At 38.7% G+C, this 17,314-nt stretch overlaps 1 protein-coding gene across 1 annotated transcript; it reads left to right on the top strand.

Moving 5' to 3' along the window:
- The first annotated feature begins 1,113 nt into the window (after positions 1 to 1,113).
- On the top strand, positions 1,114 to 15,664 carry ankrd31 (ankyrin repeat domain 31). Its single transcript, XM_053610810.1, has 11 exons — positions 1,114 to 1,282; positions 1,671 to 1,747; positions 1,997 to 2,061; positions 3,470 to 3,560; positions 4,857 to 5,085; positions 5,231 to 5,337; positions 8,409 to 8,594; positions 8,678 to 8,820; positions 8,910 to 9,041; positions 15,126 to 15,261; positions 15,432 to 15,664. Exons 1-11 carry the CDS (start codon positions 1,197 to 1,199, stop codon positions 15,662 to 15,664), a joined length of 1,485 nt encoding a protein of 494 aa, XP_053466785.1. The 5' UTR covers positions 1,114 to 1,196.
- The last annotated feature ends 1,650 nt before the right edge of the window (positions 15,665 to 17,314 follow it).

Raw genomic sequence — 17,314 nt, 5'->3', positions numbered from 1 at the left:
CCTTTTTAATATATATATACGAATTGTAGTCTCAGTTACACTTGTGCTGTTTTATAAGGAAATTAGCTGGTAAGTTTTAGGGAGCATCTTAGAGAATGTGCCACAGTTCTTCTGTAAACTCTGAAACTTGTTTCTTTGCTTTCTTTCAGCAGCAAAACCCAGCAGCCTTCATTATTTTATTTATTTATTTATTTATTTATTTATTTGTCTGAAAAGAAAAGTGGTCAATTATGTAACATGTTGCTTTCTTCTCTGACATACAAACCTTTTTCTGTAGCATTTACTGTACATAACAACAAATCAAATCAAATAAATGTATTCTTTAATAAATCGATAGATAATTAACTAAACCGTTTTTAATGTAAATAAATTCGGAATATTTGTTTATTTTGCAATATTTATTGCCTTGTTTGTTTATTTGTTTGTTAATTATTCATTAATTTATTGAAGGATATGGATAAATCTTAGAATCTCAGTTAATAACATTTCAGCATGTCAGAGCAAATGTGCAAACATACCAGATAAATGCCTGAATAAGCTTTACTTCATATGAACCATTGTGTCATTGACTCTTTATAGGCTACAAAATATTAAACAGTTCTGATTATTATACCATTCTACCATCAAATCAAAACAGTGATGATGATAATCATGAGGATTACTATTGTTATTATTATTATTATTAGTGGTAGTAGTAGTAATATTAGAAGTAGTAGTAGTAGTAATAGTAGTAGTAATATTAGTAGTAGTAGTAGTAATATTAGTAGTAGTAGTAGTAATATTAGAAGTAGTAGTAGTATTAGTAGTGGTAGTAGTGGTAGCTGTTGTTGTTGGATTGTCTTCCCATCAGGCCACTGTTGTGTTCCCACGATAGGTTCATCGCAATCCTGACTAGGATATGAAGGAATTAATGAATGAATGAATCATAACCTTTTCGTATTTGATCCATGTAAAATGAATCAAAATGCAGTAGAAATACAAAGTGCATAGTAAACAGAACCAAACAGAAGTCTCTCGTGCCACAGCTGCGCGCGCAAGCCAATCACCTCAGCGCCGTCCTCGCGCTTCACTCCGAATATTTTCGCGCGCGAATGGTCGCGAGCTTTCTGAGGGCGCTAAAGGAACTCATTATAAATGATAAAGCTCATTAAATACTAATTAAAGGTAGCCTTGTTAGCTAGATAAGTTGATTTATAATGATGGAATTCGATGTAGGCCATGAAGAGATTATTACAACAGACACGGAGTCTGAAGAAGCAGATGAGAAGTTTTACATGAATAGGTAAGGGCGACTGCTACTACACAACTAACCACAGCTAAACACAACTAACCACAGCTGAACACAACTAACCACAGCTTAACACAACTAACCACAGCTTAACCACAGCTAAACACAACTAACCACAGCTTAACACAACTAAACACAGCTTAACCACAGCTAAACACAACTAACCACAGCTTAACACAACTAACCACAACTTAACACGCTTAACCATATCTTAACACAGCTAACCACAGCTACTGTCTGTCTAGCAGACATTATATCTAGCTTTATAGTATAAACTGACAGAAGTGTTTTAGTTATTACAAAGCAAGCAGCCAGAAACTTGCCTAGCTACATGTTTGATGTATTTATGAGACATTTCGACCTGTTTTTGTTATTTACACAGGCTGTTAATGCTGAGTGCAGCAGGAGAACTTTCTACACCCTCTACTCACACTCCTCCACTGTCCTGTTCTCACTACGGTAACCTGATTAAAGCATCTTACTAACATGTGGATAAGTTACATTAGCGTGTTAACATTAGCGTATTAACATTAGTACTATAAGAGCTCCTCTGCAGTGTATGTTCCAACATTACAGCCTCAGGCTAATGGTATGATGAACATGAGAATATGACAGCACCATGTTTTTGACAAAACTTGATTTTGCTGTTCTGTGGCTCTTGACCGGCTGGTTTTCTTTGGCTCTGTTTCACCAAGCGTTTCTTGCCAGGAATTTCTCCAGAGATTGGTCTTTTGGCTCAGCGAGGTGTAAGGACACCGGTTGGCAGCAGTCATGTAAAATGCACTAAAAACAAACAAACAATAAAAATACACACTGGCACATACACTATTTACCCAAAACTCTGTGTACTCCTGACCATCACACCCATATGTGGTTTTCCCCCAAGCTGTTACCACAAAGGTAGAAGCATACTATTATCTAAAATGACTTTGTACAGTTACAATCAAAATTATTTAACCCCCATTGCAAATCAGGTCCATCCATCCATCCATCCATCTTCTATACCGCTTAATCCTTTTCAGGGTCACGGGGAATCCTGGAGCCTATCCCAGGGAGCATCTGGCACAAGGCGGGGTACACCCTGGACAGGGTGCCAATCCATCGCAGGGCACACTCACATACACATTCACACACCCATTCATACACTAGGGACACTTTAGACACGCCAATCAACATACCATGTATGTCTTAGAACTGGGGGAGGAAACCTCCGCAGCATGGGGAGAACATGCAAACTCCGCACACACAGGGCCATGGTGGGAATTTAACCCCCAACCCTGGAGGTGTGAGGCGAACGTGCTAACCAGCAAGCCACCGTGCACCGCAAATCAGGTTTATTGTCAAAATTTACAGACTTTCAACTGTTTGAAATGAACAAATCCAACAAAAGCAATTTAAATAGTTCAGCACAATGATGCTTCAAGTGGTTTCCCGAAATTCAACTGAAAATGCAACTTATAATGATTTCTCCAGTTTCAAAATTATTCGACCCCCTGAATAGAATCCCTCACAACAGCAACATTGTTGTGTTGAACTATTTCCATTGCTTTTGTTTGATTTGTTCATTGCACACAGCTGAAAGTCTGTAAAATTTGACAATAAACCTGATTTGGGGGGTAAATAATTTTAATGGCAACTGTATGCTGTAGCATTATAGTTTCTCATCATGGGAATTAAGAGGCCCAAACCTGTTCCATCATGACAGTACCTCTGTGCACAAAGCAAGCTCCATGAAGATATGGTTTGCCATGGTTGGAGTGGAAGAATTTGAGTGGCCTTGCCCCAGGCTTTCTCGCCCTGAATTAGTGCCTGATGTCATTAATAATGCTCTTGTGTTAATGTGGCTGAATGGTCAGATCCCCATAGCCACTCTCCAAAATCTAGTGGAAAGCCTTCCCAGAAGAGTGGAGGTTATTATAACAGCAAAGGGGAATAAATCTGGAATGGGATGTTCTGCAAGCACATGAGTGTTATGGTCAGGTGTCTACAAAGTATTGGCCATATAGTATTATCATGGTGCAAAGTTAAATAAGCTGTTACCACAAGTGTGTTTATGGTTAACATTTTTGGGATTACTTCTACCCCAGAATAACCAGCTGAAGAATATTGCACATTTAATAATAATGATAATAATAATAATAATAATAATAATAATGTAATACTTGTGGTATAATCTTACAGATTACGGACAGTCCACTGATACACTCGTTAAGTCAGAGCAACACTGTTTGCAAGGAGGATGAGGGGTCAACAAAAATGGATCAATCAAAAGGTAAGCACAGAAGCGTCACTGTCAGACAAAAAGACAGACCAGACATCATTAAAAAGTGTTTGTAACAGACCAATATACTAATATCTAGTTCAGCCATGAAACTCTATCTGTTTGCCGATTAGCTCTCACGACAGCAGTGCACCACTGTATAGATCTGCTACTATATACAATGTGAAAAAAGAAGTAATTGGCTTTTGTGACACTTTTGGACAAGCAAACATTTGATCATCTTTGAAACAGTGCCTATTAATGAAGCTGACAAAACCACAAGGAAAATTAACTTCAGAAGCTAGTATTGCCCCCTTTAGTAGAACTTCTACTTCTTGTAGGCTTTTTGCATAATTGTCCACCAGGCTTTCTGGAATTTTTGACCACTCTTCCATGCAATATTCTTTTTGCATCAGACGGTCTGCTCTTGGACTGAATTTGCAGGGACGGCCAGTTATGGACAAACTGGCAGTCGTTTGAAATCTGCGCCATTTGTAGATTATTTTCTTTATAGTGGGAAGATGCATTTAAAATAATTTGGAGATCTTTTTTAAACCAAGGGCGCACGCTTAGTGGTTAGCACGTTCGCCTCACACCTCCAGGGTCCGGGGTTCGAGTCCCGCCAGGGCCATGTGTGTGCGGAATTTGCGTGTTCTCCCCGTGCTGCGGGGGTTTCCTCCGGGTACTCCGGTTTCCTCCCCCCAGTCCAAAGACATGCATGGTAGGCTGATTGGCATGTCTAAGGTGTCCGTAGTGTATGAATGGGTGTGTGAGTGTGTACGTGATTGTGCCCTGCGATGGATTGGCACCCTGTCCAGGGTGTACCCCGCCTTGTGCCCGATGCTCCCTGGGATAGGCTCCAGGTTCCCCGTGACCCTGAAAAGGAGTAAGCGGTAGAAGATGGATGGATCTTTTTTAAACCCTGTATATAAATAAGACAGGTTCCACCTGCACTCCCTAAGCAGGTTCTAATCACCGGCCCCCAATCCTGAACACCTGATTCTAATTTTATGGATTTGAAGGTGTCATAAATGTAGGGATGTACTTACTTTTTCCATGTACTTTTTCCTGATCTGTTTTTTGTTCATTTAAATTGTGCAAGTTATTACAAAATGTGAATTTTATGTGATGGAGTGTATCACCTTTATTAATAGGCTCTGCTACACTTTGTAAAAGCTATGCTTCTGTGCAATTTAATGAACTCTCTCCACCTAGTGGCAGTTTCTTGTCATTGTGCTGATAAATATATATTATATACACTGTCCTTCTTGGTTTCATTGCTAGTGATTAATTGTGGTGTTGATGCAGGAGGCCCAGTGACTGTGACAGTGACTCCAAAAAGAATCTATACAGATGCCAACCAACCTCAGCCGAACCCTATGACCTCAGTTCAACATCCCAAACCTCTGTTCACACCTGGCCAGCCACAGTCCGTCTGCAGTGGACAGAGTGCAGTAGGCAGTCAGAAAAGTGTAAGAAAGCATGTACAAGGAATGTCTGAAATCAAAAAGGACAAAGGCAGCAATTCTAAAAGCAGGTTAGTCAGATTTCACTGACCTTAATCTACTAACCTAGGGACTCAAATATCTGATTAGTAGTAATCCATTCATAATACATTACTACAGGAACATTTTCAACATTTTGCCAGTTTATTTAATATAACTGATCGTTTCTATGCTTAGGCCACAGGAGCCAGGGCGCAGGAGTTTATCTTCTGAAAGAGGTGAGACTGTAAAGAGTCACGTCTTACCTCATGTGTCCACGAGAGGTCAGCAGAGACCGGGAACAGGTGCCTCCTCCTGCACCGCTTACATTTTAGCACTGTTACATTCATAAGTACTGTTTGTTCTCCGTAGCACGATCAAAATGAGCGTCTGCCATAAGGTATTTAACACAGAATGTTTTCAGAGACAAATGAAGAAATATTCTGAGCACCGTTGTGTCTCTCTTTGCACAGTGTCTTTGTAATTTAACAGCTTTAAGCTTCCACAGCGTCCCAGCTCAGAGTGATCTCAGTAGACGATGGTTAGCAAACCTTCGTCTGCCATTTCACCATTCCCACGTGTACGAAGGTCTGTAGCAGACATTACACACCAGATCAGCTACTTGAACCAAAACCACAGAGAAGACACTCACAGTGCCATTGCGCTTTGAATGGAGCGGCTTACAGTATTCAAACACTATACCCAAATATTATTATTATTACATGTGTTAGCAATATTTACCTTCATAGTATATGGGTTATCATGATAAAAAACACAGACAGACTGACTTGATAAATCGTCAAAGAAAATCACACATGATAATTTAATGGATGTGTCTTGAAACTAATATCATGGGCAGTATCCTGATTGAACTGAAACAACAGCATAATATACTTTGCAGTGAACTGTGTGGGATAGCATTAACTGGGTGTTCATTTCTGTTAATAGATATTTTCATACTTTCATACTTGTGTATTTAAGATGACTTGTACAGTTTGAAGTCTTTGTCCAGCTTACTAGAAGGGGCTTTGCAAGTGTTACATTAACACCTTACACAGCATTTGCAATAAAAGATCTTGAAGCTCTCACAGTCCTAAACTTTTGAGCTCTGTATCACCGATGCAAAGGAAGGATTTCACATTCTGAGTGAAGGACGTGAGTGGGATCGTTTAGTGTAGTCAGTGCCTTCTTAAGAGTCCATTTTTCACAATTTGCAGTCAAACGTTGCTGCCTTACGCCTGTAATGCTCGACGTCAAATTAACGATCCTTTGCAACTGCGCTTTGCCTTTTTCATCCATCCATCTTCTATACCGCTTATCCTTTTTCAGGGTCACAGGGAACCTGGAGCCTATCCCAGGGAGCATCGGGCACAAGGCGGGGTACACCCTGGACAGGGTTCCAATCCATCGCAGCGCACAATTGCCTTTTTCATTCATTCCATAAAACCAACATGTGATTGCAAAAGTTAAAACCGATTCAATAAAGGATCTGTAAAACAATGTTAATACAGTTTTATCCACATCAGACAACTTTAGCTTCCTGAGTAAGTACAAGCGCTTATGTGCTTTTGACACGATCAGATTTATTATCAACGACTGTGCCTAATTATTTGTAAGAGCTGACCGTCTAAACCTCATTACCCTCGATATTTATTCTTGTACAGGTGCTTACACTTTCATTAATATCTTTAGTTTTCTCCACATTTATCTCTAAGAAGGATTCTTCGCACCAATCTAAGAAATATTTCAAAACAGGGCCGTGTTCATTCTCTGTTTTAAGAGACTAAGTACAACTGTGTCATCTGCATATTTAACAATATGCCTATCCGAGTTATGACTTCTACATCCATCGGTATAGAGGATAAATAACAAAGGTGAGAGAATAACACAGCCCTGTGGAGAACCTGTCGAAGAGAACAGCTCATGTGAGTATTCTCCATTTACTCTCACCCTTTGCGATCTTTTAGTTAAAAAAAATCTAAGATCCAACCTATTGTAACGATACCTGCTGGAGACAAGCGCAGACGGGCAGGGCGGCGTGTGCAGACGCGACGTGAGAGGAATAGCAGAAAACAGACTAATACAGGCGAACAGTCCAACTGGGATAAGGCAAGGAATCGTAAATGTGAATAACAGGCAGGAAAGTCCAAGTACCAGGGAAATCGAGATTAAAGCTAAGGCTTGGTAATATCACTAAGTCCCGAGAACTGAGCGTTTACTTCGCGAGGGCACGAAGGTTAACGAGGCCTTTTATAGCTTATCAGCCGCACAGGTGTTGGTGATCAATACTCAGCTGAACTTGAGCGCGGGCATGGCTGAGAAGTGTAGTCCCTGACCGCCATATTTGTAAGCGGCGCCGCCATCTGAGTATTGCGGCTGCGAGTTCGCCGTGGCGCAACACCTATAAGACTCATAGGAATGTGGAAATCAGACAACATTTTTTTCTGCTAAATTATGTGGTTGGATTTTGCTGAAGAGAAGTCGAAAATAATAAACGAGTGTAAGACTTACCAACGTCTATATGTTTATATTAAAAAAATTTAAGAGAATAAGAGTGGCATCCTCCACACTCCCATTTCTGCTATATGCAAACTGTAGCTGATCATGATCATGACCATGACTAGTATAATTCATAATGAAGTCCTTCATAATTCCTTCAAAACACTTCATTAACAATGATGTGAGAGAGACAGGTCTAAAATCATTCATTTCTTTAGCATTAGTTTTCTTTGGTATAGGAACAATGGTTGTTGTTTTTTCTACACCGCAAGAACTTTCTGATAATCCATATTCGTTCATATTAAAATCTTGCTTATTATTACAATTATTCAGACAATTTAAGAACAAAAATGTACTGTTGTATTTAGTCATGCCATAATTTGAAATAAACAGAAAACAGCCTGTTTTTCTTGTTCTTAAAAAAAAAAGTTCCATCAAATATAGAAATCTTTGATTTAGAATAAGACTAAGCTGCTTAGTTACAATAAATAAACCTGTCACCATTGTATGCAACCAGATAGACAGATAACATATATGAGCCAATAAAAAATTATATCCAATATTATCCAAATGGATAACTCTAGCTAAGCTCACCAAAATCACATTTGATTATGTTATTATGTTTAATTAAAAAAAAAAAAAAGAATATGATCACCATAATAATGCAATTAATGTCACGGCTGTAGATTAATCTATGACAGCATGAAGATGTTTGAGTTTTTAATTATATTTGTGGATTAAAAAAAAACCTTGTACAATGTAGTAGATTGTGAAAGCTAACATAAGTAAGTTAAAATGAAGTTAATATAACATTGTTAAGCGATGAAAAGAGACGTGATTATGAGTAGATGCGCTCTTTGTTTACGATTTGTTTTAGGCCTTTGTGGCAAATCAACTACAACGCCAGCAAGTGGCAAACGAAAAGTCTTACGATTACAGAGCATCCATAAACGAAACAAATACGGAGAGACACACCTCCATCTTGCCGTGATGAAAGAAGATCTTCAGTCTGTGAAAGACATGATTGAAGCTGGTGCATGTGTCAACCTGGCGGATAACGCAGGTACAGTTTAGAATAACACAATCCAGAAACTGGTTCAGATTAAACCATGTCTGAAGCAGGGATGATCCTTGTACTTATTTCAGGTTGGACCCCACTTCATGAGTCAGTATTAGGACATAATTACACCATTGCAGAAACTTTACTTAGAGCTGGAGCCCTAGTCAATTCTGTAGGACATGAAGGAATCACACCTTTACAGGATGCAGTACAACTTGGTAACTTTAAGGTATGTACTTTCAATGGTCTCTGGACTAGTACTCCTGCAGTCTTTTTATTATTATTATTATTTAACCATGGTCTTATTTTTGTGACTAGCTTGCTCACCTGCTGTTAAAGTGGGGTGCTGATCCATTACTGAAGAATCAGAAAGGAGACAATGCCATAGACCTCAGTCAAGACAGGACTATAGAGACACTACTGAGACGATATGCAGCTAAGGGTTGTAGAGTAAGTAATGCATGGCAACATACCTAGATCAGGTGGTCCTTGTATTGTTTTGCAGATCAATGTACGTTTTGCGGTACGCAGTACTGACATAGGCCAGTATCTGATTACTAATTTAGATATTAAAGAGTTGTATTGTCATTCTAGGGGGTATACAGTAGAAAGAAATGCCGTTCTCCAAGGCCTTGATGCGACATTGTTGATGTCATGGACAGCAGTGTACACAACATCTAGTTCAAAAACTGAAGGAAACAAAGTAGAAGTGCACAATAGAGACTACAATAAATACAACACAAGAGATTTAATACAACACACAACACAATGATGTAGTAGGTGGGGTATGGTGAGTAGGGCATAATAAGTGCAGTATAAAAACAACTCATTTACAGCATACATGTCTGAGTGGCATGGATGCTTACACCTGTATGTCTGTATTTTCTCCAGAGGTTGTGTGTATATTGACAGGTTTGATTATTGATTGAGAAGCTTGGTGTATTAAGCTTGGCATATTAAATAGGGGTGTAACGATACACTCAGTCACGGTTTGATTTTTATTCATGATGCTGTCTTCACGAATGAGCTCTGTAGCAGCTCCTGAAGCATCATTTTAACCAGAAATAGAGCTCCAAAGTTGACTAAAACGCCCGAGTTCCACGGCCCTGTTCTCGGGCACAGCGTGTGGCTGGTGTCATTCGAAAACTTGATCATTGTGAAAGAACACAATCATATATTCAGAATGCACTCTATCTATATATATTAACTCTATGGTTTGCACAGACTGGGACCTCTGTTGTGCAATTGCATTAGATGTATAATTAATAAAATGCTGATTTTAACTATGTGAATCGCACATTTCCATGAGGCACATCGTTTGAAAACGGAGTTGACTTGACACCTATTTGATCTTTTTTTTTTTTTTGGTCCAAATTTTTTCTCTTTCTGCCAAAAACCACAAATGCAGCCTCTGACGATTTTCCTAAAAAGTTTTCGGTGACCTAATTAAAAAATAATATAAATTAAATAAGTAAAAAAAAAAAAAAAACAAATAAATAAAATCAACCGATGAGAACTTATTTAATTATAGTTAAGTCGGACATTGTTTTTATTTCACCTTAGTGAACTAAAAATGAGGGTAATGAACTATTTACTGTGACAGGAAACGAGGGCAATGCATCAGCACATCGTTCAACTGTACCACTGTCAATCATTCTAGATTCATGTGTGTATTAAGACTTTGTGGCGTGTTTTTGCATTATGATGTTAAAATGCCGAACTCATATGCAAAACGTGTAAAGGGTTATTTAATTTTTTTGCTGTGGTTTTATTGTATTTTCCATCTCGCCTGCGCCCCATCTGCAATTCCTTCACAAACCCTCAGTTTAAATACCTCTGAATTAAAGACAGATTTTTTATATCTGTCTGTGAAGCTCTTACAGCTGACAAGTACAGCTCTGCATTAAACTACTCTGCAGTTCTAGCTGTTGAACATAGTGTGGTTCCAACTACTGTGACTATAACAGTTTTGTTTTTTTTAATTCTTATTTATTTTATTCTGTTAAAAAAAAATTATGTGGGGCGTTGCATTCCATTGTACTGTGTAAGGCTGGCCCGAACTGGCATGATGTTTATTACTGCTGTTCAAAATATATCCAGGAGGCGGCAACAAAGTATAACTAACGTATACTGATGAGAGCGCAACTGAACTGAAGTCAGCCGTGCATTTGACATAACACCATGAGTTATAAATTAAACTATTGATTTCACAAAGTTAGAGACATCCATCCATTCTCCATACTGCTTATCCTACTCAGGGTAAGCCTGGAGCCTATCCCAGGGAACTCAGAGCACAAGGCGGGGACACAATCCAGGGCATAGCCGCACACACAATCCCACACCCATTCACACACTATGAACAAAAGGAAATGCCAGTCAACCCCCGAATGCCAAACAACCGCAGAAGCACGGGAAGAACATGCAAGCTCCGCACATACAGGGCAGAGGTGGGAATCGAACCCCCAACCCTGGAGATGCGAGGCAAACCTTCTAGTCAGAACCATATGAGTCTAAATTAACAATAAAGCCAAGACACTATGTTCAACAGGGAAAAAATGGATCAACAGTAGCGAATTACTTTAAGGGAGCTTAAAGTAAGCCTCTAGTGTAAGAGACATATCTAATTCAGTAGCTATCCAACAGTGAAGTAAAATAATTAAAATTACGATTAAAAATAAGGATTGTAGGTGTTCGCCTTGTTCGTTCAGTCCCCCGTTGCCTGTCACCATTTTTAAGCAATAATTAAATGCATAATGTATCAAATAATGCATATGATATATATACATATACTACTATTTTATAAACTGGAATCTTAATGTAATCATCATGACTATAAAGAACCAAATCGTGCAAAATTAAAAAAAAAAAAACAACAAAAAAACTGATCAACCAATAAATATGTGCGAGTAAGCAAAGATACATTAAAAAAAAAAAGTGAATAAAGATATATTAAAATATATAAAGAGAATTTATCAGTACCACCACTGATTTAATTTTTAAGGCATGCAGTTGCTCTCTAATTCTCCAACAGCACATTCGAAAGCTGCATACAAATAAGCATTAATACAGCAACAGGGTTTTGTTTTTTTTTTTTTTGTCTGCCTATATTCTGTACAAAAGAATGTTACAGTATGGATAATAAATTACACCACAGTCTATCTAGCAAAACAGTTACTTCTCAAGCAGTAAAGGAACCTTTTTATTAGCTTAATTTCCTTAGACTGTTTCGCAGTGTAAGCTATCGTCGGCTTTGATAGAAGCTTTTGGTTGAATGCCAGACTTTTCTGCTATTGCTTACAAAAGATTCATCAATACCTCTGCAGTAGTTCTTGGCTTGTTTCCTACTCTGTCAAGCCAGGGCTTTGCTTCCTGGGGTACATTCCAGAAAACCATATACCATGACTTAAGATTTTTCTGTTCAGATACAAATATAAGATAACATTGAAATTATTTGCACTGTTTATTTACTGTTATGCATGTAGATGCGTATCTTCAAACCAAGTGCTGTAAATTGAATATTTCTCGTGTTTTTTAAGGAACAGTGTCTTTTCACTGATAACCATCGAGAGTGGTGAGAATCACCTGGATCTCTGTGTGCGCACACGTACAGGGACCATCCAACAAAGTCAAGTTATGACATGTGATTTGAACAGTATTTGCTATAAGTACCACTGTACAGCATACCACTCTCTACCTGTCTTCATATTGCATCATACACCTGTCAGACCTCCACAATATGAATTTATCCACTTAGCAGCTTGTGACTACACTTGATTGACAGGCATCCTGTCCTGCAAAGCTTGGTATAGTTTCTTCTCAAAACATTCTAGCTTTGTGAGTGTGTTTTATGCATCAGGTGAATTTTTTCCATAGAATGCTGCAGAGCTCTGAGGAGTCTCTTAGCTTTGAGTCGTTTTTCCTCGTTAGTATTACTAGCCTGTATTAGCTATCTCTCACCACATTGTTTTCTACATTGCCTCTTAAAACTTGCACTATATCGTTTTTACTCTTGATGGTCAAACATCGTTTCTCCTCTCCAAATTGGTTTCTCTGTTGCCATTGTCTCCTCCGAGTATTACACAGCTTTATCAACTGTAACAGCCACCAGGGCATGGCAAGGTCAAGCGACTCTCTTTGCTTTGCATGAAATTACCTCAGGCAGGTCCGTACAAGGTTTGCCTCACTGAGCACAATCATCTCATCTCCCAGGAGCTATACAATACTGCAGTAGACAACCTTTTGAGTGTCATCAGCACCCAGAAGCAATAACCCAGATCTGGGACAACCTGCTGGGACAAGATACACTGGTCCATGACTGGCCTCACCATCTAGAGATGTTAAATTTTCTTCACAGACTCAGCATATTTCTGGGGTCTGAGAGGCTTATTTAGTAAAACGTTTAGCAAAAGGGCAAACAACCTCTAAATGTGTTTAATCTGGGATTCCTGTCCAGGGTTATATACATGGATGCAAATTTGGGTGGGACAAATATCAGGAGGCTACAGCCTTCTTCCAACAATTCAAATGTGAAATTATCTGCATAAAGTGCCATTAGAAGTAGACATGATATGATACAGTGTATGACCAAACGTTTATGGACACCTGACCCTCACACCCATATGTGGTACTTCCCCAAACTCTTTCCACAAAGGTGGAAGCACACTATTATATAGAATGTCTCTGTATGTTGTAGCATTACAACATGCACAAAGTGAGCTCCATGAACACATGATTTGCCAAGGTTGGAGTGGAAGAACTCGAGTGTCCTGCACAGAGCCCTGACCTCAACCCCACTGAACACCTTCGGGATGAACTGGAACACCGACTGCACACCAGGCCTCCTTATACAACATCAGTGCCTGACCTCACTAATGCTCCTGTAGCTGAATGATCACAAATCCCCACAGCCATGCTCCAAAATCTTGCAAAAAGCCTTCCCAGAAGAGTGGATGTTATTATAACAGCAAAGGTAGACTAAATCTGGAATGGGATTTTCAAAAAGCACATAAGGGTGTGATGTTCAGCTGTCCACATACTTTTGGCTGTATAGTGTATCTAGTGGATTGAAAAACAATATTAAAACATACAAAAAACCTCTTTATATTATTAACAGGAATAGGGAATGTTTCTGCTAAATATTCAATCAGAGAATCTGTTTGTTTATTTACTTATATATTTTCTTAGTCTGATTTACATGTAAACAGAACATATGGGTTTGCACAAATTAACACATTATGGTTTTAACTAATGGTGCTATTAACTGATGAGTGTACACTATACACTATCCAATTTGGTTTTCTGTAATCCCCCCACCACCACCACTGTAAGTTACCCAAGTAGTCAGCATTCAGTGAAGGTGAACCTCAGAGCGTTTCTTGCTGTGTCTGGTACGTGCCCTATGGTATTATTTAGCCTGGACTGTGGCTATGTGATCCTCAGATCAACTGTTTATCTTCCTTTGTCTCAGCAGAAGCTGGCCAACTGTGTGGAGGACATCATCACCATGGCCTACAGATGGGCCCATTCTTAGCCCATACTATAAACGAATTAATACTGGCTCAGGGCGCCGTTTAGATGACATATTTAGTGTGAGATGAATAGGTCATAAATTTTTATGACTGTACACATGGACTTTGACAAGTTTTTTTCCCCCCTATCATATGTTGCCATGTTTTTTACAGTGCAAGGTGCTTTGAATGACTCAGTAGTGGCTGGACTTTATGTTTGGGTTGCACTATGACTTTGGGGGAAAAACAAACAAACTGACAAAGTTTAGTGCTATGCCTTTTTAGCCAGCCTTCGCACTGATTAACTTGGTATGGACTTACTATGCCTCTACAACTACAAAGATATATAAACTGTTCTGTAGTGATACAATGTAGGAAAATGTGGTTGAAGGGCTGTACTATCTGTGTTACGTGAGGTAACTTTGTCCATGTTCCACTGCTATCGCACTCTGTACACAAATCACTACAGGCTATACGTCACACTGGTTGATGGTATGCAGATCAGTTATATGGTTCGAATCAAGATTAATGTATAAGCCGCTCAAGTGGGATAATTATTTAATTTTAAATATCGAATTAGTCAATGTTCAATATGGAAATATTTCATTATTTAATAGATGATTATTTAATATAAATGTAGATGGATAACAAGAAAACCAAGAGAGCTCTGAAAATCAATACAAAGTTGATGCGAGTAGTCTCTTTCAGGATGACTCTGCCCCCAGCCACAGGGCACGAGGACTTGATGAGTATGAAATGAGTAATCTCAGTTTTCTAATAATGGATTAACAGACTTAAATGGCTTAACATTGTGGTTAAGATATAATGTATACATTATTCAGTTTATATTATTCAATAGTTGAATATAGATTCCTAGACAGCTGCTCTACAACTTGTGATCCAACACTAGTGGAGAAACTAAAACCTGTATCACTGAATTCATTTATTAGTCAGAAAGTATCTCTGCTACTTGACTCAAACATTGGCACAGGATTGTCTCCTTATGATTTTTTTTTGTGCCACTCAGAGGACAAGACAGTCTGCTGCTATAGATGAAGCAGAAAAAGATCAGCAGGCCAGTGAAGCTGAAGTCTGTCCAGCTGTTTGTCCAGACTCAGAGGATACAACAGAAGTACACGGCACTTCCTCTGCAAAAGCTGAAGGTATGCAGATACAGTGTGGAAATGGCAAAAGGGATATCACACCTGCAGTATTTAATACATAAGCATTAATCATGCAACACCAAGAGACTGCTTCATAATAATTATATGGGTTTTATACATTACATGAGAAAACATTTGTCAGTTTACTCTTCTATCTCCTTATTTCTTAGTAAAATCATCAGCTCAAATTTTGCCGCAACTAAGAGACCCAAGAAAAGACTCCGAAGACGATGGCTCCTTACCTGTTCAAGAGCGAGAGTCTCCAGGATCTGACCCCACGTCTTGCCCAGACAGTGATCCTGACAGTGATATCACTGTGGATTACACTGAGACTCGGTCACCATCACCTGAACACTGGGCTTTAAGTGCTACTCAGGACTTCTCTGGAGCCACAGACCGTTAGTATGATAAGAACTGTCTCAACAATTACCTAATTTAGTCAAAAAATCCCTTTTTGTAGTGGATTGTTTCATGTCTATGTTAATATGGTTTATATGGTTCATTTTCATTGTTGATGTTAAAACATTATCATTTTATTTATTTTTAAGATAGCAATACAGCACATATAAGAGGGTATGATTGTTTTTTTGTTAGCTTTGTCATTTTCTAGGATTAGAATGAGCTGCTACTTCATGTGATGCATACTAACCTGCCATTTCTGTACCTACAAGTTGCAAAATATATATTTTCACTGTTCAGTATAATTGTGTATTTTATTTTTAACATCAGTTCACTTTATGAAAGAAATAACAGTTGCGCCAGCTTGGCAATCTTGCTACAGTAGCTCCCTTTAATCAGGCTACATTTCAAACATCTGGAAAGCTGCCATATTCACACACCTATAATTTGATCCAATTGATTAAAAGGCTACTTTGGTTTAGGTTTTAGGAACATATTTGGTTTTATTAGAACATTTTGGGTAAACATATTAGAGTTTATTTGAACATGTTCATGATTTTTAGGAGTAGTTGATGAAACAGTCAGAGAAAATGACAGCACCATAAATGAGGAGCTTCTTGTAAATCAGGTAATGTCAGGATTGATGATAATATTAATGCAAATAGAGCAGATTAGCTTGTTTTTCAAATTATTTATTGTATGTTTTTATTTCAGAGTTTGGTTTCAGATGCTAATGAAATAAACCCAAATCAATGGAAAGATTCATGCAGGGATACCACTGATGAAGCAGTCTTGGCTGGTTCTAGAGACCAACATGAAACCGATCTTGTGGAGGAGAGCAATTCTGGGGTCGGTAAAAAAAAGATGCGAAGAATGACAATGGCGAGCGATCAAAACTTTTTGGATTACTTGCTCAACTTTGACCTGAACAGTGTCTCTGTCATAAACACTGGAACTGGCAGCATGGCTAGTAGAGCTGCTCCGCTAAACAAAAACGTATGTAGGAATCCCTTTTCCAGTCCTGTTGTTTGTGAAGATCCATATCGCTCACATGCTCAAAGTAACAGCTATCAGGAATGTAGTATTCCTGTCCTTACGTCCTGTCAAATTGAAGTCAGTGCATCGTGTGCAGATGAGCAATCTTTACCCTTAGAAGAATCTTCTGAATCGAGCAGTTCTCAGTCTCTACTTATAGGGCTAATTCATGACCAGGGACTTACCTGCAGTCCTGAGCCTCAGGTGGGCTTAAAAAATGTAGGGCAGTTAAAACCAACCAATGAGCAGCTAAAACTTGTTCATTCAGATAATCCGACATTAAAGAAGACAGTCACAACTCCGCTTTATTGTAAAGAAAGGCAACAAAAACAAACATCTTTGCTACGGCCCATTTTTGACAGTAATGCTGTTTCCTCAAAAGGGACGAATGTAGACGATGTAAACAGTATTGCACACAGAGAAGTGCTTGTACTACCTAAAGGAAGCATATTCACTGAATTATCTAATGTAGAACTTTATTGTCAGAGTAATGACCCAAATGAATACATCAAACAGCTTCAGCAAAAACAGGAAGATAAAGTAACCCTGTTTGGTTTTAGTCATTGCCCTGTCAGTTCTGCAGACATTAATGGCATTGTATGCAATGAGAGGCTGTGTG

This window comes from Ictalurus furcatus, chromosome 22 (assembly GCF_023375685.1).
Source record: "Ictalurus furcatus strain D&B chromosome 22, Billie_1.0, whole genome shotgun sequence".
In the NCBI taxonomy this organism is placed as follows: domain Eukaryota; kingdom Metazoa; phylum Chordata; class Actinopteri; order Siluriformes; family Ictaluridae; genus Ictalurus; species Ictalurus furcatus.
This window is presented reverse-complemented; position numbering and strand designations above follow the sequence as displayed.